Source organism: Manis javanica, chromosome 2 (assembly GCF_040802235.1).
Source record: "Manis javanica isolate MJ-LG chromosome 2, MJ_LKY, whole genome shotgun sequence".
NCBI lineage: Eukaryota > Metazoa > Chordata > Mammalia > Pholidota > Manidae > Manis > Manis javanica.
In genome coordinates, this window is record NC_133157.1 from 112,033,598 (window position 1) to 112,057,894 (window position 24,297).

General features: G+C 36.8%; 1 protein-coding gene across 3 annotated transcripts in view; it reads right to left on the minus strand.

Moving 5' to 3' along the window:
• Positions 1–24,297, minus strand: part of CUBN (cubilin) — a 267,651-nt gene that overhangs the window by 51,150 nt on the left and 192,204 nt on the right. Inside the window, exons 51-58 of one of the 3 annotated variants that reach the window (XM_037001703.2) lie at positions 23,593–23,742; positions 21,678–21,799; positions 20,951–21,176; positions 19,149–19,336; positions 13,912–14,068; positions 12,325–12,474; positions 2,485–2,685; positions 352–481 (exon numbers count right to left, since the gene is read on the minus strand). In XM_037001703.2, coding sequence (XP_036857598.2) covers positions 352–481; positions 2,485–2,685; positions 12,325–12,474; positions 13,912–14,068; positions 19,149–19,336; positions 20,951–21,176; positions 21,678–21,799; positions 23,593–23,742 — 1,324 coding nt within the window. Of the gene's footprint in view, positions 1–351; positions 482–2,484; positions 2,686–4,076; positions 5,609–9,946; positions 10,764–12,324; positions 12,475–13,911; positions 14,069–19,148; positions 19,337–20,950; positions 21,177–21,677; positions 21,800–23,592; positions 23,743–24,297 lie in introns of those variants that run through there. The other 2 variants (XR_012127986.1, XM_073229128.1) reach the window with 2 other exon arrangements.

Below are 24,297 nucleotides of genomic sequence, written 5' to 3' on the forward strand. Positions count from 1 at the left end.
AGTGTGAATTAATAAGTGCCCAACAAATGGAAATTACTTTCTCTTGCCCTCCCCACACCCTTTGATTTTAAGATAGGCTTATAAATTTACAACCCATTATATGAAACTCTTTTGTTGGAAAATTTTAACACTCTTCTAACTGATAGTGTGCCTATGTTTCTTAATCATTATTGGCTTGTGCGGAGGTAGGAAACCCATTTTCCAGGCTTAGACTATCACCCCAGAACCTCACTCTCCTTTCCAGATTCCCTTATACACCTCCAATGAGAATCAGTGTTCTCCATTGTAAAGGAGTATCTTTTCTATAAATACAGCTGAAGCAATTTTCTAAAGAAGGCAAACTCGTCTTACTTGAGCTGGATCACCCTGTCAGCTCTACCGGTGATGTTGTACCAGCAGTGCATGCTGTTGGGGTAGTCTGAGTAGGAGTAGGCAGGGCTCTTGATGATTCCAGTGGAGGAGTTAAAGGCACCGCCGCAGGCTGCGACAGAGCACAGAGGAATACGCAGAGACTAGTTATTCATAGCAGGAAAAATAATTCTGAGATATTTATTATTACTGTAGCTCTTCCCCTGATAAAGATAACACTTATTTGTCTTAAAGCAACTTCAACCTCCTTTCGTTGTATTTACAAATAACTGACTTTTCCACTGAGGTCCCGGGAAGAGAAAGTAAGGAGAAGCAGGGAAGAATAATTTAAGGCACATCGTGGAGTGGGATAACTAAGTCAAATTAATGGCTAGTCACAATTAAGACAACGTCCATAAAAACAGAATAAAACCCCATTTTAAAAACCATAAAATTATTATTATTTTTACTTGGGTTTACATATGAGGAGAATCAGATTGTGCCACCCAGTGATGGAAAGTGCCCTATTCTTACTGCAGTGAGGAAGGCTTACATTCATTTTATTTCATGATCCTAAAATTATGAGGCTAGAATATTTTGATATTTCTATGATTTATATTGGACATAATTGGACCAATGGAATATTCCACTTACATTTCTTAAAAATGACACACAAATTGTGGTGGCCATTTAAAGTTAATTAAGTCATTATTTATTTGTTTATTTATTTATTTTGCTTCAGCTGAGCCTACATTGGGGGGAAAGCTAGTCTCCATATGCCAAAAAGTATTCATGTGCTCAGACCCTTGGGTACATCTGTAGTGAAGTAAATGCTGGATTTTGTAGCCATTATTCTGTTTCATTTTATATACAATTGTGTGGTCTCTGAAAGTTTATCAATGCTTAAGTAACTCCCAGATTTGTACACGGGCCAGGATATGAAACCTTATCAACAACATTCTTTAAAGGAGACTCTCCTGGTAGATATGGTGAATCTGTTTACAGCATTTTAGGAAAATGAAGGATTAAAGAGTAGAAGAATGTAAAGCAGGGGTGTGACTCTCCAAAACACAAGTTGTACCAAAAAAACACAAGTTAATCCTTCTCTTTGCTCAACTGACAACTTGGGGAAGGAATGTTCATTGCTTGGCTCTGTCTGTTTGTGCCAACAGATACACAGAGCCATGCACAACCATTCTTTAAAAATGAGTTCAGGACTCAGGGGACAGCTGATGTGAAGCTGTGAAGGTCCTTTTCTTGGGTTAATGAACCTTTTCAGGCTTCTCTGTGGATGGGAACAGTAATTTATTTGAAAGAAAATGATTTAACTTTCTACTTTTAGCAATGCATTTCATCAAATAAAGACAAAATAAAAAAGATGTGTCATATTTGTGTTCCCATTTCATTGACATTAGGATGACACGGGTGAAATACTGCCAGCAAACTATCCAAGCAAGTTTATTGCAGGAGAAGAAAAGACTGCTTTCTTTTCAAAACAGGGAAAAATAACTTTATGATTTTTTTAAAAAACAATTAAATTATCTATAAAGAATGAAAAAATCCTAGTAACTACAAAAGACTTTGCCCAATCCATGACTTGTCTTCTCACTTTGCCTTTGATAAAGAGAAGTTACAAATTACAACATAGTTGAATACATTAATGTTTTCTTTTCATTTAGACATTGTGTTTTTTGCAGATTGTTAAAAAAAAATCCTTTCCTGCTGGGTGATCATAAAGATATTCTCTTACATTTTTTCTAACTTACAAAATATGTTTTTCACATTAGCAAAGTGGCTTAGAGAAATAAAACAGACATCTGGATAGCCCAGGCCAAAAAGACACTGTTATGTAATGTATGAACAAATAAATATAGCAGGAATGTTCATTTTAGTCAAAATAAGTCTCAATCTTCCATGTAACTTTCAAAGAGCAGTTCTAGTCAAAGTTCATGAAAAACGTCCTATTTTTTTTAAGAAGAATAGCTAAGTATTTATAGACCTGTACCTATTTGATAATTTTTCCCCTTACATCTATGAATGTTCAAGTTGGTGATGTATTAATCACAATTAAAATTCCCTAGGGAAATTGCTCAGGAAAAAAAGAAAATTCCAAACTACACCATTATGACTACTTACAGGTTATCCTATAGGAGAACTTGAAACCATAGTCCGTGTTGTGTGCATTGGAATAGAAGTTAATCAGCATGGGACCAGAGATGGTGACAGGAGATGGGACCTCTTCACCACACAGGGTTGCAAAAGGCGTGGAAGATAGGCTGTAACCCCTGATAATGTGTATCCCATCATTGACACAGCTTCCAGTTATGGCTGAGCGAGCTGTACAAAGCATGGAATAACCAGCATTAGAATAAGAAGCAATATACACACTTAATGTTGTAAGTATTCAAACAAAAATGTAGTAAAGATTCGTGCAATTTACATAGGAAATAAAAGGAGAATCAAGAGCTATTTTGGTAAGTTGTTATTTAACTTAGTTTCCTGGTGAAACAATATGTACCCCAGTTATAAAACAAGTACAGGTGAGAAACAGGTATAACTTCACCACAGATAATCCCACTTTGAAACAGTCCAGAATTTTCTTCCTCTATTAAATGGCTCTTTAATTCAGTGATTATAAACTGAGGACAATTTTTCCTCCCAGGGATGTTGGGCAGCATATTAAGACATTATTTTCTGGAAGGCTGGGGTGTGCCACCGGCACGGAGTGGTTAGCAGCCAGGGATGCTGTTCAACGCGCCACGATGCTCAGGGCAGCCTGAACCCTCTGCCCTCCCACCACCACAAAAATTACCTCGCCCGGATGTCAACAGTGCTGCTGCTGAGAAATCCTGCTTTAACTTCAAGTTTACACACTGATAAGGGTCTCCAGCCATAGAAAGGTAACTAGAAATTCCTTCATGTTTATTGATCAACCATTATAAATGTTCACAGAAACAATATTAGCTTAAGAGTTTAGTGATTTTAAAATCAGTTTCCTTTTCTAACCATATATATATATAACTTGGTACAAGATATATATACAAATACACACCCCAACCCATTCCAAAGAGAAATATCAAACAGAATGACCAAGAAATTAAAAAGGCTTTTATTACTACAACTTACCCAGTCATTTTTATAGGTTAATTATACTGTTAAAACATTAATTGGGATCATACTGAGCATGATATTTCATAACCTAATTTTTAATAACAATGCATTTTATGTGATTATTCTTTCAACATTCAACTTAATGCATATTATCAAATTCTAATGTATAGATATGCCTTACTGTGTTTGACTATTCACCTATTGCTTGATAATTCTATCTTTTCCACCTTTCTGTGATTAAAAATACTATTGAAACAACCATTCTTATATATAATATTTGCAGAAGTTTCTTATTATTTCAGTAGAATACATTTTCAGAAGTTGAGTTACTGGTACTTTTTCAGGCTTCCCAAATGGCCTTTTGGAATGTCCAACTATTACTAGTTCACAGTCTCACAGCACTTTTAGCATCTGATATTTTTCACAATTCTGTATTTTCACCACCCTGTAGAGAAACTTTGTACCCATTACTAATCGCTCCCCATTTCCCTCTCCCTCTTGACTGCTCTCCTAGCCATAAGCAAACACTAACCTACTTTCAGTATCTATGATTTGTCTATCTGTACATTTCACATAAACAGAATTGTATAATATGCAGCCTTTTGTGACTGGCTGCTTTTACTTAAGGTAATGTTTTTGAGGTTCATCTATGTTGTAGCATGTGTCAGTACTTCCATCCTTCCAAGGCCGAATAGTATTCCACTGTGTGGAGAAATCACATTTGTTTATCCATTCAGCAGTTGACAGGCATCTGGTTTGTTTCTACCTTTCAGCTGTTATAAATGTTTCTACAAATATCCATGTATAATGTTTTGTGTTGATATATGTTTACAGTTCTCTTTGAACTGTATTATATTGGGTGTATAAGTAGGAATAGAATGCTGACTCATGGTAGCTTCTATGTTTAACATTTGAGGACCTATCAAACTGTTTTCCAAAGAGGCTGTACCATTTTACCAACCCATTTAGCTATGAGTGAGGTTTCAATTTTCACATTCTCACTAACTCTTGTTATTGTCTCTTTTTTATTTAGCCATCCTAGTGGGTATGAAGTGATATGTCATTGTGGTTTTGATTTGCATTTCCCAGTGATTGGTGATGCTGAGCATCTTTTCATGTGTTTATTGCCCATTAATATATCTTCTTTAAAGAAATATCTATTCAGATCCTTTGCCATTTTTAATTGGGTTATACATCTTTCATTGTTGACATGTAAGACTTTGGATACTAGCATGGTCATAAGTTTTTATTTCTCTTGAGTAAATACCTAGGAGTGGACTTGGTAGGTTATAAATTAGCTGTGTATTTAATGCTATAATAAGCTGTGTAGTTGTTCTATAAATTAGCTGTGTAATTAATTCTATAAAATACAATCAATTCTTCCAAGTGGTTATATCAGTATACATTTTCATTAGGAAATGTATGAAGCCTCCAGTGGCTCTGCATACTTGTCAACATTTGTTATTGTCACTCTTCTTAATTTTAGCCATTCTGATACGAATTAAATGGTAGCTCATTGTGATATTTAATTTATATAGCTCTGATGTGGAATACTTTTCATGTTCTTACTTACAAAAAACACTTATTTCAAAAAGATACTAACTTGAACATACCTCCCTCTCCCGACCCTAGACACAAACTGTACCTACTTAAAAACTTTCCACTGGAACTGACCAAAACTACATTATAGTAAGAGTTCACAATATGACATAGCTCTAGAATCAGACTTCCTGACTGTTGTTAGAACACTCTTATGAATTAAAGAAGTTAAGATATACATTCATTTTATAATGTCAAGACCCCTGGCCATAGATCTTTGTTGAAGGGTGGTCATGTGACCTAAGCCAATCCAATTAAGCTAAGTTTCAAGATACTTATTTTGAATCGGGAATAGACAGTAGTATGCTTGTAAATATGACAACCAACTTTCTGAAGAAAAGAAAAAAGTCCTGATTTGCAGCATTTGCCAATTTCTGTGGTATAAATATACCCACCATATCCAGTTTCAAGATGCTAACATGAGGAATGGAGGAACATGACTGACTCTTGCAGTTGGTCCAAGCCAACTCCAGCATGCCATTGGATCGATGCTCTTTCTCTGCATGGATGTGCATGAGAAGCCCACAATGCCATTGTGAGGGCAGCTACCCTACAGCCAGGAGGGGAGCCAGTATTAGGGTGAGGCTCACACTGCAGAAGCACAGAGTGATAATAGAAAAGGTAGAATATGTGATGACATGATTAAAATAGTAGATTAAACAGAAGATTTGAGGTGCACCCAACTTTGAGGTCTTCCAGAATATAAAGCAAATAATTTGCACATTTATGTTTAACCCTGGTTGAATTGTTTCCTGTTACTTGTGCCATAAAAATTCCTAATCAATATAGAATGGATTAGCATAATCACTGTTACTTTTTATAGAACCCCACCAATCTGAGCACTGCTGATTGATTGACTACTCCAAGGTAGGATGTCAGACCCAATCTAGGCCAGTCAGATGTGTTCAAGCTGTAACTGGGCAAGAGGGAGTGAACAGTAGCAGCCAAAGATGTTCAACTAGGAAAACAACAGCAGCTTTGTCCTGACATGTGAAAAAAACTGGGCTCAAGTTAGTACTGGAAAATTAAGTTGTCATGCAGAAAGCAGCAACAAGGGAGGGGAAAAGACGAAGCATTCCAAAAGATTCTCGTTCCTGCTTCCACTTGTTATGAAAGCCCACTACCTACTTTCTTACTTTTAACCCTGCCTTTGGTGAGATGAAGTAACCCAGTATCCCTCCTATAAACTCCACTTTATATCTAAGCTAACTTGAAGATCATCATTTAACTGAAAGAATCGTGATGCATGCATTTTTTTTACATATCTGTAAATTAAACACTCCCCTCACCTTTTTAGGTGTATTATCTTAGAGAAAATTGGTATTTTTACCAGGAAACAGCTATGCAATTTAAATCTTAAGTCATTTCAGAAATACACTTTGGCTCCTTAGCTAAGTTTATATTCCAGTTGGAAGAAATCTTGAGGTATCAATTCAAGATATATTTATTAAATTAACCTCAAAGAATTCCTTCATTTCAAAAATCCTGGAATAGAAATGCCTTTAACTGGGCATAAACCTACAAGTTAAAAATATGAAAGACTTAACTTCAATGACCTTACCATATAATTAGAAGTAATAAGATGTTGGAAAAATAGGAAAAAAAAGAAATATATTAAACTTAGATTCATGGTTTGCATACTGCCAAGTTAAGTACCTTAATTATAACCTCAGGATTTGTCTTCCAGACACCAAAGCTCCACTGGAATTTTAAAAATTCAGAGCAGGTGAGTGTGAAAATCAAAAAATACTGTGCATTTGTTGTAAAAGTATCTTTAGCCAGTAATAACATACAAAGCTGTAAAAGCAAAAACCACAGAATGAAAGGAAATATTGCTGATGCCTGATTAAAGTCTCTATTCCACCATGCTCAGCAATGCAGCTCTCCTTTAAGCATTAAAGAGTTAGTTTCCAAGTTGTTGGCCTAAAGATACACACTATCACAGTGGTGGCCATCTTAGAAAATTATGAAAAAGTTGGGAAGTATAAGGCAAAGTATGTCATATATTTGATTGTGTTCCCAAAAAATTAACTAAAGGAACTAGTTAAATTATAGAACATTCATTCATGAAATAGCAATGGTGTATCTATACTGAGGCATAACCAAAGTTCACTAACTGTTTATAAAATGTCTGTATTCAATAATAAAGGAAGATGGGCAGAGGAGAGGCAGAGTAAGGGGTTTTAATTTTTTTGCAGATGGTGATAGAATATCAGATAACTAAACCAAACATTCAAGATAATCTCCTCACTCTTAAGGCTGAATCAATAAATTGTGAAACTTATATTTGGAAAATTGCTTGATGGATCAAAACATTTTTGTATCCCTTCCAGCAGTCATTTCTTTAAGGTAGTATGTCCTCCAAATCTTATCCATAAGAAATCAAACACTTCATAATATCAGAACTTATAAAGTCACCTAAAGTCTTAGAATATACCAAGGGTTAGCATAAACAAGGTAATGCACAAGAAAATGAGATATAAATACGTAAATAGGCATCAAGTAATTAACACATACACATCTTTCTCTCCATCTCTAAATATCACATCACTACTGCAACAAAGATACCAGCATAATTCTTTAATGAGAAGGCACTTGAGAACAAAGACCACAGGCATCAGAAAATAATCATTAAATACTTTACCCCATAATTACTGGAGGAACCAATTGAATATATAATCAAAATATACACAAAACCCTAAAGTAGAACACAGTTAATGCAACTAGAATGGTTACCTTTTAGGGAGAGAAGGAACTTAGTCAAGTGTGGAAACAGTTCTTCAAGGGACAAGATGGATATCAAAATTGAGTTTACTGCCCATCAGACATATGAACGTTTGTCAGGAAAAGTACCCTGAAATTGAACGATACTTCCTCCTTGGACTAGAGCCCATGTCTTGAGATAAGGAGCCATGGTCATTCTTATTTCTATCTTCAATAAATGATTTGATGTATAATTACTACTGAAATATCTGAGATGTAAACAATCCTCCATGATTTCTTTTTATGACTGTTTTCCATCCTTCTGAAAAACTTTAAAACACATTTACTGTTTGAAATGGGTAAGGTTCTATCCATGCTACTGAAATATAATTTTTATCATATTCTCCTGGGCTTTATTAAAGAGCAATGTTCAATTCTGGATTTCATGATGACTCCACGAACTTGGAGAGAATTGAAGGAAATCAAGGATAAGTAATTCAGCAAATAGTATAAACTTGTGGAATTTAGATTCAGACTGCAATTCTTCTTCAGTCATAGAGAGGGAGAGATGCCAAAGAGGGCCAGACATACGGGGAAATACCTTTGGTTGGGATAGTTAATATTGTAGAAAAGATAAAGTTTTTCAATCAAGTAGCAAAGGGTTTTAGGGAGAGGTATGTGAATTTGGGGGCAGCAGTGTCCAACTTGCTCCAAGTAGCTTGGGGACTGGATTCCTCCATGGAGGAATGATTCGGCCAGAGGAAGAGCATGTGCTCATGCCCTACAGAGCTCCCTACAGAGGGCAAAGGCCCAAGTTTTGTAACACAGGCAAACAAGGAGCCTCACATAATTAAACGGTCTCCTCTAGTGCCTGGCCAATTTGAATAAAATATCAATAGGCACTATTTCAAAGAACCTTTGCTCAATGTTTTCTAAAATAATAATTGTGAAATGTGCCTACATTTTGATTTCGTTAGAAATGATTGAGAAAGCAAAGAGAAGAAATGGTAAGGAGTTGAGTAATGCCATTCTTTTTTTTTTAACTTAGATTAAATGGGTGGGAAATTGTGAACCAAAACAGCTAACAAAACCAACTGTGCTTCTCGTTAGAAAAAAAGAGGGAAAAAGGATAAATTTAGAAGTAAATTTTCTTTTCCTTTTCCTTTAAGTTTTGTATTAGATGTAGCCTATAAACCAGAACTTCTAAGTTAATAAAAGAGAATTCAGGCAGATACTACACAGACCTTTGCCCTCTGGCTGCTCTGGAAATTCAGCACTGCAACCTGTTCTTTTGAAGCCATCCCTAGAGGACTGAGCAAAAGCATTTGCCCTCCTGGTTCTCTCCACTTTCTGTGCTAAGATGCTACTCCACTCCCCAATTCTTATCAGAAGAAACTCTGGGTCTGAGAAAAACTGACTTTAGAATATGCCTAGATATAGATTTTTTCAATTAAGAATTTTAAACCCTTCATTATCACCAAGGTGAATCCATATTACTATCCAATTTTAATGATAGAAAAATCAAGGTACAAAGGCATTTGTTTGCCTTAGGTCACCTCATCTGCTAAGTGCTTTATCTATGAAAGTAAAAAGCAAAAAGGACCTATAACCTTCTCAGCAATGTGGAGGCATCTACTTGGGCACATGAATAATGAAAACACAAAAACATAGTTTTAGACTGTTCAGTATTGGGGATAATACAATAAGTATTTATTTAATAACTTTATTTAAATTTATTTATATCTTATAATAATTTTATAGTAATTAAATTAATTAAACTTATTTATTAAATAAATACAAACAGTGACAATTTTTCTCTCAAGCTTTGATGTTAGCTTTTGTTTGTTTCTGGTATTTCATTTTTGACCAAAAGAAACATTTTGAATTTATCAATTCTCTGATTTATTTTACAACTTTTAAAGATGCAGTTAAGAATACAAAGAGTCATTTTGGTCTTAGAAAGAAATTCAGGAGAACAAAAAGTTGCTTTATAAGTACTCAAATGGACATTTCTTCCATGACTTTTCATCGATTTCACTGATTTTTATACTTCAGTAATGATTGTATAGAAAAGATAAGAAGTTTGTAGTTCACAGAATGATTAATATTAGAAATGTAGTAATATTGAGAAAGTTATAGAGGATTAAGCCAATGTAAAATACAACATATTTTTAGAGCAACTTACTTCAGTCGTAGGTCACTGAACCTTGGTAACCTGCCTGCAGGAAGCACCAGCATGGAGGTGAGCATCAGTACACTGGCCCAAATGGTAAGCCCTTTCCTAACAGTTGTCAGTGTTTAGTAGACACAACATATGCGCAAGTGGGTTTTGTAGCCTGGCATAGGTCCCTCCTTTTCTTGCCAGATCCACCTTTTGTGCTAGTGGCCTGCCAAAAGAGCAAGCCGATCAAGAACTGTCAACTTGGCCTCTGTCAGCGCTGGCCCTGCTGGGATGCTGAGCTCAGAAATGCCCAGTCATTTGGACAGAACCTCTCAGAAACAGCTCTTACGGCCTATGGTAGCCACAAAGACCAATGCTTCTGCAAAAAAGCTGATTCTTCTTGGGAACAAGTTTTGGTTTTATCTGAATATACTGCAGATGAATTCCTCGGGCTCACTTTAGAAGGGGTGAAAGGTTAGTTATTTTTACTGTGGCTAATGAATCTCTAGCTTGTTGATGGTATTCAATGAACCTCAGCACTGATATGATTAATGATAAGAATTTAATTATAGAATAAATTTGATTAATGTTGTCCTCTTTTGAGAATCATCATAATTCAATTAATCTATAGCCAGAAATGACTCACTTAACAGCTTGAAATGCTGAGTGCTTGTAACACTGGAACTGTCACAAGACATCATAAGATACCATCTTATAAAAATATCAGTCTCTTCACCTGGGTGGGGATTAGCAAATCCATTAGATTAGAAATCACTCCATCAGTCAAAACCAAGGATCAGTTCTCAGATGATCTGTATAAGGGCATGTCTGGGGATCCTTGCTGCTGGCAGAAAATTAAAGAAACAATGTCCATGCTGATGAATTATATTTCACAAAATATGTTTCTACAGGCATCATCTGACTTTCATAACTACTAGTTTATATTTTTTAAGAATTAAAGTGGATATCAGAAAGGAAGATTAAGTAATTTGCACAGTCATGTGACTAATAAGTGGCTGACCTGGTCTGGAGACCCACCCTAAAATGAGACCCGTCAAACCCCAAGACCGTTCCACAGCACCCTGACCACCTATCCCACCAGCCAAACTCAGGAAGCTACTGTTTGTAGTCAGTACAGGCAGCCTTGTAATAATATATATGCCATTGGTATTAGCAGTGCTTCTGTGGCAATGTTATGTAGTATATTTACCAGCACCTCCTTTTATAGCCTAAATGATACTGGCATATGACATTCTTGTGTTTATGTGATGAGAACAAATGTGCATAAAATACACAATCCAAGCCACATGTTTCCCCCTGTACTTAAAACAACTTTTTTTCTGATTACAAAATTAATAGAAAAGGTATGAAGACAAAAATAAGTATCACTTATAAATCTATGGCACAGTGGTAACAACTCTTAAAGTACTGCATAATAGTCTTACAGATTTATTCACACATATGCTTTTGATAATAGAAAATCAGATTATTTCATATAAACTGTTTCTTTTCCCTTAATGCTTTATATATCATGACCTTTTGCTAAGTGTAACTTTTCACTGCCATGGGAGACTACCCCAAACAGAAAGAAATTTTGATTATGTAGAGGGTGCTGGAAAATTTATAGATTAATTGCAATTTAGCAATGGAAAGTTAATTTGTGAAAAATACTAATATGACTGAGTGGCTGAAGACACCCAGGTACTTGAAGGGATCAATAGGTACCAGGGCCCATTGATCATCAGGTTGTGCCTATGTTGTCAGAGCCCAATGGAGCCAGCAGCTCCTCGACAGCCCATTCACTAGAGCTGAGGCATGAACCCCAAGGGCTGCTGTGGTAGGGATTTCACAGTCCCTGTGCAAGTGATGAAGATGAGGAAGAGAAAGGAGATGAAAGGGGTCCTGTGATAATGTTTAATACAAGTAGAGCACAGATATTTATTGACATTATTAACTGATTTAATAATTAATAATCACTCAGTATTGATTAAGCATCCACTTTTGACTCAGCAGGACAGTTTCTCTTGCTAGCTTTGGTATATGCATGCAGGCAGGTGCATGTATGTATGTATGTATGTATGTATGTGTATAGAATAAAAGCAAATGAATAAATTAAAAACTATTACTAATGCATATCACATTTCAAACTTACTTTCTTTAAGCAACTTACATGATGTGTTCTTAAAGCTCTTGAATTATTTTTTTCACTTTTGGATGAAATATACAGAATAGTACAGGTATTCTTAAAATACGGGATGGAATTTTAGTCAAAATTTACTTCAAATATACATTGTAACATTTTAAATATTTTCATCAAATGGTGATTTTAGTCTGTTTTTGCCTCTACTTATCACTTGATCATTTATTAAGAATCAACTGTAATTTAATAAGAATAAACTTACGTTCCAGATGGAATGACACAAAGGTCAAGATAACGAGGGACAGAGGATCAGCTTCTATGATGTAGGTGCAATTCATGTTGTTGTCGTACTGCTTTGGGTAGTTTGGAGAAACAATGTAACCTGAAGGGTTAGTGTAATTACTTCCGCATCCTGTGTGGGAGGCAAAAGGCATCCTCAGAACATTTGTTCTCACTGTAGTATCTTTCTCAGTGAGTGAAAGATTCAAATTCCCTAAATTCTCTGGAGACATAATCCCTGAGATACTCCAAATGGGGAAACATTAACTACCAGTATGGAGCTCTGATTTAAAAATAAATAGACATGCAAATTGAGATTATATGTTTCAGAAAATGCTGCAGAGTTTTGTGCTTAGCCGTAGAAATTTTAACACATATCTATTGCAAATGACTTAATTTAATATATTAAATAAAGGATTACTTACCAAAGATTTAATGTTCATGTAGGCAAAAAACTAAAATGATGAAAAGTGATTTGTGCCTGAGCAGTACACTTGATGGTTTTAAAATGTCTTATTATATTATTAGAAAAATGTTATTTTCATTATCATCATACTATGACCATCAAAACAATACCTGCTTTAAAAAAATGGTTGAATTTGCTAATCCCAACTTAATCAAATTCTCACATGAATCCCTGGCATCAGAAATAACAGAGAACTATCTGTATTTTACCACTAAAATAACATTTGTTTTCATATAACCACTAATTAATCCATTACTCCCTGATTTATCACATATAAAAATATCAGTATCCTTTTAAACTGATATTAAAATCAGCCACAGACATATGCATGCACAAGGCCCCAGTGAAGACCCCAGGTCAGGCCTGGGCTTTTCTCTCCTTGCTTCCTTTACACCACCTCCAGGGTATTCATGTCTGAAAGCCCTGATCATGGCATTGTCATTTCCTCTAATTTTTTTCCTCAAACATTTTCCCTAAACAGGGATTTGCAATCACTGGCTACTCAATTTAATGCAACCATTGGTTCCCAGACTTGAGGCTACATTTCGCACTAACCTAGTTTGTGGGCAGTGATCAGAGGAGGAAGGGAAGATCCTGAATGAAGAACCTCCCAGGGTACCGAGCGTAAGAATCATCTGGGTGAGAGCAGGCAGAGGCAGTTCCCCTCCATGCAAACTCTGAATTCAGGCAGGTCGGGCGAAGCCCAAGAATCAGCATGTGTTTAAAGCCCTCAGGTAGTCATGAAGGTAGTCAATGTGTTCCATGCCAGGCACACCCTTGTCTGATAATTACCAGTCACCTGGAATTCTGCCCAGTTCCCACCCCTCTCTGGATTTTTGGGTTACTTTTAGATATCAGCAAGCGGCACTCGGGTCTTTTATGTCATTTCTTGATTGACCCACGTTGAGTTCAGTTCCACTCTCACTGATTTTGAAGGAAGGGTGCACTCTCAGGATTAGGGGGCCCACCCCCAGTCTTCTCCTTGGATCCCCAGTTCCAGCAAATCCTGGTGTACTCTCACCCCCCACCCACTCTTTTCCAAGTCTGCCTTTGGCAGCTACACCCTTTTAAGGGTCTCCTGGTTTGGTATTTAGTGCTACTTACGGCTTACAAACGACGCAGAGAAACCCTGAGCTGGGGTGTCCTGAGATTGGAACGTGGCAGTGAACATGTTTCTCGGTGTGACGATGGATCCAGGAGCCACGTTCCCACAGCTTGTGGCTAGCAGAGTTTTGTCGGCCTCCTCAGTTCCTGCCCAGACCTAGCAGAGCCATAAACACAACTTAATGCTTGAGGTTTGCCCCTGTCAGTATTTTAATGTGCTTAGGCTGGAAAAAAACGGAATTCAGGTATTTATTCCCAACCTAAACATAATCATAAATGAAACACATGCAAATCTGCAGTTTTCTTTTGAGAGTATTTTTTAAGCTGCTTTTTTATAGCATATCCCGTTCTTGATTCTCCCAAGGAAATTATGTTCATTTTGGCATGGTGAGGCAGTGCATTCAAAAAAAAAACCATCACTACCCGGTTCCCTCTTACCTTCTCCTGGAGGACCTGATCGAGCTGAGCTTGCTAGGTGCCAAGGGAGACAGAACAGCAATGTGCTACTGTGGGCTTACTATTTGTGCTGGGTAGGTCAAGTTGTGGGTTGCAAGAAAGAACATTTACCAAGCAAGAAGCCTATGGAAATTAATATATTTGTAGTGCGTGAAGAAAGCAGACCTGAATTCCAAGTATACATGTAATCAGCAGGTATAAGCCCTGCTGTCTGGCAGTGTTGAATTTTAAGGTTCAATGTAAAGGATGAAATTCAGTCACTGTGTGCTATTTACTAGACTGGTTGGCAATTCTCAAGTACACCTAGGCTGTTATTTAATTGGTCTGGCCACTTTAAAAGAAGAAACTGATATACTCATTTGAAAAATAGTCCCTGAGGAATAAATTACAAGCATCAAATTTCCAAACAAGCCAATCCTCACCAGCCTAGGGAAGGATGTTAATCACAGAATCACAAATTTAAATGCAAAATTCTAGCCATGAAAGTAGCCATAATGGAGCTGTGCAGAGTATGTGATAAGGGGATGTACCTAATCTGGGGAGAGATGCGCCTGCCTACAGAGTCCCACAGCTGTAAGGGACATGGCTACTTCAAAGAACAGAGTGAAAACTGAGTAAGGTGTGAGGCCAGGCTGCAGAGTCCCTGCAGGCCTTCGGAGATGTTAGAGACCTGGGGCACTGTCCTAAAATGGCAAGGAGCCACTGGAAAGTTGAAGGCTCATTGATGCCTTGTTTTTGGAAAACATGATGTGGAGAATAGAGGAAAAGAGAAGATGTCGGGAGATCAGCCAGGGAAGTTTTGCTGTCGTTACGCAAGAGGTCAAGGTATCCATAATGCTGAGTAACTCAAGGAAAATACTGCTATTAAGTAATGAATACACATTATTGGGGGGAAAGCCCATTAAGTATGTTTAACCAAGGAAGATCCCCTGAGTTGAGTGAATCATCCAGGAGCAATGTTGTTCCCCAGGGACATTTGGCAATGTCTGGGGGCATTTCTGACTGTCACATTTGGTGTGGGGGGTGGCATGTGGTGGGTAAGGGCCAGGGATGCTACTAAAATCCAGATAATGCACAGAACAGCTCTCCCCTTGCCCCCGAGTCTGCCCCTGCCCTCCCCCCGTAACTAAGAATTATCTAGCCCAAGAAGGTAATTGGGTTTGGATTACTTTCACTTGACTATTCAACATTTCCTTCACATCAAATTAAACAAATTACGCATTTGAACATACGCATTGAAATTACACATTTGATATTCCTCAAACGAAGCAATAAATCATCAAACCATTAAAAACACTTTTCTTGGCAAATGAGTCCATAGGAAGAGATGTGAAACAGCACTGATTCATAGGGCTGATTTAGTATTTCTCTGTACTTTAAAGCCATATCATTTCAACTGATTTTCAAGCACAGGAGATCCAGCTGTTAGTCATCATATGGAAGTCAAATTATACTTTCTGTTTATTTAGACATGGGAGGCACCTGGCACTTGGGGCTACTAAGAACAAAAGCACAGACATTCTACTGAATAGCTAAGATAAAAAAAAGTGTCAGAAAAGAAATGCACACTGCCAACATCCTTGTTAACCTCCTCAAACACCTCTGCCTCCAACTCTCCAGGGAAACAGTATACAGAAGTTTTCTATCCACATTTTGTAAAAGTATAAACAGGATTTACTGAGAGACAGATAATCTGCAGATACCAGTTCTATAAACATTAATAAAAAGGCAAAGTGATAAGAGCTAAAACTTTTAATAAAGAATTTCAACTGCTTTAAAAGAACTTGAGGTATGCTCAAGGGCTTACTCTCTCCTGAAGTCATTCATAATGGATTTTGACCCAAGAACCTAAGTGTTGCAATGATAATAACGGGAAAGAGTTATTAAATAGTCATTGCCTTGTCAGTCAAGAACTTATTTCATTTGCTGTGTGACTCAGGATTCACTGAAACTACACTGGATCTGCAAAATGTTATGAAATGGTCATTAAGTCAAAAGCTTCTGGACTTCCCTTCAGGATTTCTATAATTGAGCCTGGCTGCATATGACATTTTACCATTCAAGTATTTTTTTAAATTAATGTTTATTAATTGAAGATAACTGCAGATGTACATGCAGTTCTAAGATACAATTTAGATAAATCCCTTGTACACATTTCCCAGTATCCCCCAATATTGGCATCTTGCAAAATTATAGTATATATCATCATCAGGATGTTGATACAGCCTGCCCATCTTACTCAGTTTCCCAGTTTTTCTTGTGTTCCTGTGTGTGTTCAGTTGTACGCCACCACAACCAAGAGGCTGAGCCCTTCCAACACCACAAGGACACCTCTAGTTGCCCTTTTATAATCACATGCACTTCGCTCTCACATCCGTCTCTAGCTGTTTGTCATCCATTTCTAAATATTGTCATTTCAAAAATTTTATAAGTGGAACAACAAATTATGTAAACCTTTTGGAACTGGCTTTTTTTCACTTGGTGTAACTCCTGGTGATTTGTCCAAATTGTTAAATCTGCCGATCGTTTATACTGAAGAGTTGGATCTCCTGTTATGTACGTGCCAGAGTTAGTGTTAGTATTCACCTGTTGAAGTACATGTTCACAGATTCCAGTTTTTGGCTATTAGAAATAAAGCTCCTATGAACATTTGTATACAGGTTGTCATGTGCACATAGCTTTCATTACACTGACAAATGCCCCAGAGTGCAACTGCTGGATCTTATGGTAAGTGCCTGTTTAATTTGGTAAGAAACCCCCAAACTACTTTTCATAGTGGCTGTAACTTTTGCGTTACCACTGGCAATGGACAAGTGATACAGCTTCTCTGCATCCTTGCAGGGTTTAATGTCACTTTTTTGTTTAGACCTTCTGATGGGTGTGTAGTGCTGATATCTCACTGTGGTTTTAATTCTCATTTTCCTAACAGCTAGCAATGTTGAACAGCTTTTCATATGTTCATTTACATTCCATAAATCCTCTGCAGTGAAATATCTGTTCATATCTTTTGCACATATTCTAACTGGATTCTTGGTTTCACTGTTGAGTTTGAGAGTTCCATATATATTCTAGATTCAGTCTGTTGTCAGATATGTGGTTTGTACATATTTTCTCTCAGTCTGCGGCTTATCTTTGCAGCCTCTTCACAGAGGCTTTCAAAGAATGAAAGATTTTTTATTTTGATGAGGTAAAATTTATCAATTTATTTTATGGATCATTCTTTCAATGTTTTGTCCAAGAACTTTTCATCTATCTCTAGGTCCCAAAGATACTGGCTATTATTTTTTGCCTATAAATTTATAGCTGTAGATGTTACATTTTAGTTTCTGGTCTATTTTGAGTTCATTTTTACATAAGATGTGAGGTTTAGGTTGTTTGCCAGGTTGTTTGCCAGGGCCCCTCTGGCTGGCTCTGCCCACATACTTCAGTATCTCTTGGCAGAAACAGGAGTCTCAAGTCCAGCAGGAAAAAGACTGCTTCCCCAGGCCACTTAGATTTGGCAGGGCTCCAAATTAATCCCACTTGCCAGTGGTGTTGACCTTGCCTAATGCCAGAGGGACTCCCATTTAACCACAAGAGAAATAGGCCTAAATAACTTATCAGACCCCATTTTTACAACTGAAGAACTTGCAAGGCTTTGCTAACTTTTATACATTTGATGTTGACTTTGTCCATGAGAGAGAGAGTTTGTTTGTTGCATGAAAAAAGCAGGAAAAGTGTATAATAAATGTATTTTATAACACACACATCTTACATAAGTATAGGGTGTTTATTCAAACAGTAAGCATGGATCAATTAGATTTAAAAAATAACTTGAGAGATGATATAAAATAATAATAACATTGACAATAAAAGCCACTCCTATTCATTAGGTAGTTTTATATTCCAAGTATACAGCACTATTTATGTTATCATGCCATATTACCTCTAATGCTTAAAACAGTCCTACTGAAGCATGAATTGTTCTTATTTTATGGTTGAGTATGGTTAAAGTCCAAATGTTTAGTTAGCTCATAGGGGAACATGCAGGTGGTAAATGTAAGAGATGAATGGAGTCTAGGCTAATATGAATAAGACCAGTGTTCTTTCCATTAAAAGGCATAGCTTCTTAGAGATACAACAAAGAAGATGCAAAACAGCACAGATGGAACGGATTTATAATGCAGCCATCATGGTCGTAAGTCAATAAAAAGCAAGGTCAGTGCCACATGAGCAGCTTTTGTGACTTTAGAGAAAGAGAGACTCTGCCACCCTGACATCATTTTACACAGGCCTCTCACTGTCCTTTCAGCCCCTAGCTCTTAAGCCCATGCTGACAGCTTACACTAGCCACATCTCTAGCTTCCTGGAATTTTTTTAGCATACTTTAAATGTTGTCTGCAATAATGCCTTACTCATTTTACCCTTGAGGATCTATCAGGAAAAAAAAAAGAAAACAAGAAAAAAACAAAGAAATCTGGCATTCTTTCTTAGTTTCCGCAGAAAAGTAGAACCGTTAGTACTCAGAAGAGTTCAATAAGGCCAGAAAACAGTATCCTTAATTAAGTTACTTTGCCTGTAGACAAGCAAATGAAAAGTCACAGTACAATTTGTGTGTTGTGGTTCAAATTTTAACTCCTAATTGTTAGGGAGGGTTTTTTTTCTTTCATTTTTTTCATTCAAGAAATCTAAGCAGAGAAATTGTCCTTTTCTTACTTTGAGAGGCAATAAGTCATTTCTAGTCTAAATGTTTATGTCCATGAAACCAGCTCAGCTCCAATGAAATAAACAAGTGCGCTCACCTTCACAAAGCTGTTCTGACACTGTCCATCACCACTGGGGATTAGGAAGTTGCTGTCAAAGCTGATCTCCAAGTGTTTGCTTTCGTGAGTAATGACTGTCCAGGAACATCTGATGTTCTCAGGAAAACTCTGAGGCCAGTGAGGGGATCTGATTGTACCATTATCTGAATGAAATATTCCCCCACAACCTGGAAAAATTGGCATGGGAAGTCATTAATTAGTGAGGAAAATAACAATTTTGGTAACCTAAGTTTCAGAGAAGATATATTTCTAAATGTGGGCTTTCAGTTCATCTTTCCTTCCATATGAGTCACTGGCCCTCAGGGCAGGTCGACAAGACCTCTCTACTCCAAGGTACACTGCCTCTGGAGGAAGCTTCAACCATGACAGTTTTGTTACATTATATTGAACTCACCTGAGAACACTAACCCTTGTCATAAAAGAGGATAGGCTTCTATCCAGATACCCAGAGTTTGTGAGCCAACAATCCCAAATTCTGTATTTTATTACCACTAACCCATGAGCATACAAGTCCATACTTAAGTCTAATTTTACTCTAACACAGGCCTAGAGAAAAAGATTTTGAGGAAGGGAAATTTCCTCCATTAAGCCATCTGGTTGATTCATATTGAAATACTGATGGATGAAAATAAGTGGCATGGAATGAAAGACAGAAAGTCTGTATGGGGAAGTTGGGGTTCCTATGGCCAGGATCCTCACTGAACTTTAATCACGTGATGATGAGCTCAGCCCAGTGCTCTGGGAGGAGGCAGAGATGCTAGTAGTCGACCTACCACCAGGAGAACAAGCCAGGTAATAAAACTTGTCACCCCAAGAACGTTCTACTGTCATTCCTGTTGTCACACTGAATCCATAGTGAACTTGCCCAGGGCTGAAACCCATTGGCAAGACAGCCTAGGATTATTTTATACCATTAAAATATGTACTTAAAAGTTGACAAAAGAAAAAGAGATGAACTCCAAACACAATGAAGTTGAAGACTCTTCCTTGTATCTTTTGCTTTTAAACTCTTGGGAAACCAATGGTTCATCTTAAACACCTTTCTGACTTCAATAGCAACCAGTGGTTTAATGAGGGAGAGTCTGACTCATTCTACAAATACCTTCATAGTAACTCTGACTCTCCGAGAAGGAGCTGCCCTGTGTGATCCTGCAAGGCTTTAAGGAAACCTTGAATAAAGTATCCAATGCAAGTTCTTCTATTTTCTGGGAATTTCCATGAAGTTCACACTTTACATGCATAAAAGCTACTTTTTCAAAATCCAGTCTATGATAGTTTGCCACATACCGAGCATGTATTCTACGTCAGAGATCTTACCACTTTGCTACTCAAAACTTCAGTGGCTCTCTCAGCCACTACTCAGCATTTTGTTTCCAAACTCCAAATATTTTTAAATACTTGGGATTCCATACTACTTTTCTATTATATTTGATTCTCTGGTTGTACTATGCCCTTTTGCCTATGGAAGCCACATAGTGAAGTGCTAAGATCAAAGTTTCTGGGAAATACTGTCTACTCAAATCCTGACCTTACCAATTATTAGCTATATGACCTGGGAAACTATCAACCCATTTATGCTTGAATTTCATCCATGCAAAATGAAGAAAATATGTATTGATATTGTGTGTTCCTTACAGGGTTTGTTACATGATATATGTGTAAACATCTAGAATTTAGTCTCCCAGAGAATGTTATAAAATGTACAGTTGTTGAATTCATTAATCAATTTTAAAAATACATCCATTAAAAAAGGCAGTAAATAGAAAGACTGTGTGATTTACCCAAAGTTTGTGTGCTCCATGTAGCATAAAATCCACCATTTTGCACTGAATGGTCTGAGTTAAAAATCACCACCAGCTGGTTGGAACCAGATTGGATTGTCCTGGGGTTTGAACTTCCACAGTACTGTGCTATTATTGGCGACCCGGGAGAACCACCATTCCTGACAGTGATAGAGTCCCAAGCACAGGTGACATGGGCTTCAATATCAAAGTCACTGAATGTGAGCTGCAGGAGAAAAAAGAAATCATGAGGCACTCTGAATTGCCAGTAAACTTATCTACCTAGAATTAGATAATTCTTTTCTTTTATTTTAATTCATATACTTTTGTGTTTATTGTCTCTTATTTAGCTCTCCACTGCCCTCCTCAATTTCCTTATGAAGGGTTCTCTTGGAAATTTTGACAGTCATTAGGGGCACCTCCTCAGTCTCCTGGGCTAGGATGGCAACTCACATCAAGAACATGCTCACACATCTCTTAGATGGGGAATTGTCTTTTCTACATGGCTTCTCCTGTGCTTGAAAAGGGATTTCATTCATCATTAATTGTAAACTTGTAAATACCAATATATGTACTCTAATGAGAGAATTTTAAGAAGAAAATGATCTGATCTCAGGATAAAGCCTGTTCTAATCACTTGCTTATTAAGAGAATTCTATTTGCACACACTCCCTGGTATTTTTGTTCTATAGTTTCAGAAGTATTTTCCCCAGTCATCAGAACTCACAGTGATGGTATGGCCTTGTGGGGCTTCCAATAGCCAAGAACAGTGCGTCAGACTGTCATAAGAAGCTGGATAGTTGGGGCTGGCGATCACTCCACTTTCACCTGTCTGTATTCCACCACAGTCTGAAATTAGATTTTTAACCTTCTAAATAAGACAGGAGAAAGCAAACAAACTGCTGCAAAGCCTAAGGAAGTGGTACTTAGAGCCATCGTGCTGGATGACTTAAAAAAAAAACAGTAAGTGAATAAATAGATGAAGTTGGATAAAAGTGAGTAAAACTTACTGGGAGACAAAAATAAACAGAATCCCATATAAAGAGTTATATAGTTAAAACAGTCTCAAGTATAGTGTGAAGGAGAAGGGAGAATAATTAGTTGTATTTATAACTAACAGTAAATGCACAATGGACAAAGCAAATAACATTGCCTTTCTTGAAAAAGCTAGGCCAGTGAAAATAATTATAAGTTTGAAAAATATGATCAGTACCATAACTGAAGAATTTGTCAGTTTGATAACAAGCACATGTGTGTAGCCAGGTATACATATATAATATATAGTCAAATTATATAGTAACATAGCTAGTAAAAAAACAGATACATTTCTAAAGCATAGTGTGGTCGGACATTCCACACAAATAATAGTGCTTCCTAAAGCCCGACTCTTTTCTTTCAATGTGATAAAGAAAAATCAGTTGGCAAGATGATGGATTGAGTAGATTATCAATCTCTCTCCTTCCCCCAATCAACCATTTGATAAAACACAAAGAAATGTTAGATGAACTATAGCCAAAACATATTTTGGTTCATAGCCAAACTTAAAGGAACGAAAAGGGATCCCCAAGACCAAAACTGAGTAAGTGTATTCAAAAATCCAAGGGGTAATCTCAGACTAGAAGTGTGTCAGTCTGCGAGGATATAGAACTAAGATGTGGGTCCCATGGTCTGGGGTCTGAGGTTTTGATGACCAGTCAGAAGAAAACACATGGCCTTGGACCCTCACAAGAGGAAGGGTTGGAATTAAGACTCTTACATAACATTGGGGATTTAAAAGGACTGCCATGCTAGTAAATGAGACCAGAAAAACTCCAGTGGTTTAGAGAAGCAGTACGGAATAGTGCTGCCTGTCTTTTGATGATTTTTCAGGTACAAACTAAATGTCACAGATGCAAATCCAACACAAAATATTAGCGAATAATATCCAGTAATATGGTCAACACACACATCATGATCAAGTAGGGTTTATCCTGGAAATGAATGGGTGGTTTAACAAAGAAATTTTTCAATATAATTTATCACATTAACATGTTAAAGGAGGAAAAAATAGGAACATCTCAGTAGATGCAAAAAATCATTTGCTAAAATATTTTACCCATTCACAGGAAAAAAAAAAGCATTGTACCTTAAGAATTGAAGGGACTTTCTTTAATCTGATAAGGAATATTTATTGAAAACCTAAGAGCAACAAACATAGTTAACAATGAAATGTCACAGGTATTCATATTAAGGTCAAAAACAAGATGCTATCATCCTTCCCACTCAACATTGTAATGGTGGCCTTAGCTAATGAAATAAGGCAAGAAAAAGAAATGAAGTATTGGGAATGAAAGAAAAAAATATTGCCTTTTGCAGAAGCCATGATTGTTTACACAGGAAAACCAGAGATTACCCACAGACAAAATACTAAAACTAATGAGTATAGTAAGATCTCTGGGCTAAAGATCAATGTGTAAAAATTTTTAAATTCCTAGGTATTGGCAACAACCAATCAGAAGATATAATTTAGAACATCTCATTGATATTAGCAACCAAACTAATAGCTACCTAGACATAAATCTAAAAATATTTGCAAGCTCTTTATGAAAAAGACTATTATCTATTATTTTATTGCTAGAGTTTGAGAGCTTAATGAATCTTACCTGTAAAGGAATACTCTGCATGGAATCCAACATGTTCTACACGTTCATTGGTGACAAAGTGTATCCATACCTGAGGATAAGGTATAACCAATGGCACCGTAGGTTTCGAAGGCCCACAAAGTCTCCATAACAGAGGCCCATCAGCATCACCTGAGCAAAATATCATGCCAAGTGCCATTATTTATATAGCTTCTGAGAATTATATTCAATGAATTTGGTAGGAATGAATAATAAAAAATACTTCAAGGTATTCATGGACACATTTAAACTCTGATTTAGTAGTGGACATTTCATAAAGTTCATTTCATAATAATAAGTAATAAAAACATTTCATAAAGGAATATTTCATGAAGTTCCTTTCTATCTCTGACAACAACCAAAGAAAGAATCCCTCCAACAGGGTAAAAAAAACAAACATGCTTTTAGGTGTAAACCTTTTTACTGTAAGGGCTATTTTGTTCCAATTTGCATTTTCATAATTACTTTAGCACATCTAAATGGAGATTCAATTAAAAGAAAAACCTTTGGATATGCCTTTTGTCATGGAGTGAGAAATATAATACCAACATCATCAAGCCAAAAGTGATAGTCACCTAAAACTTCAGTGATTTCTTCTCTTTATTTAATCAGCTAAAGTGAACAGGATTTTTAGTACTCAGGCCAAGAACTTCAGACTCGGAGCTGGGTGTTTTTATGAAGATTACT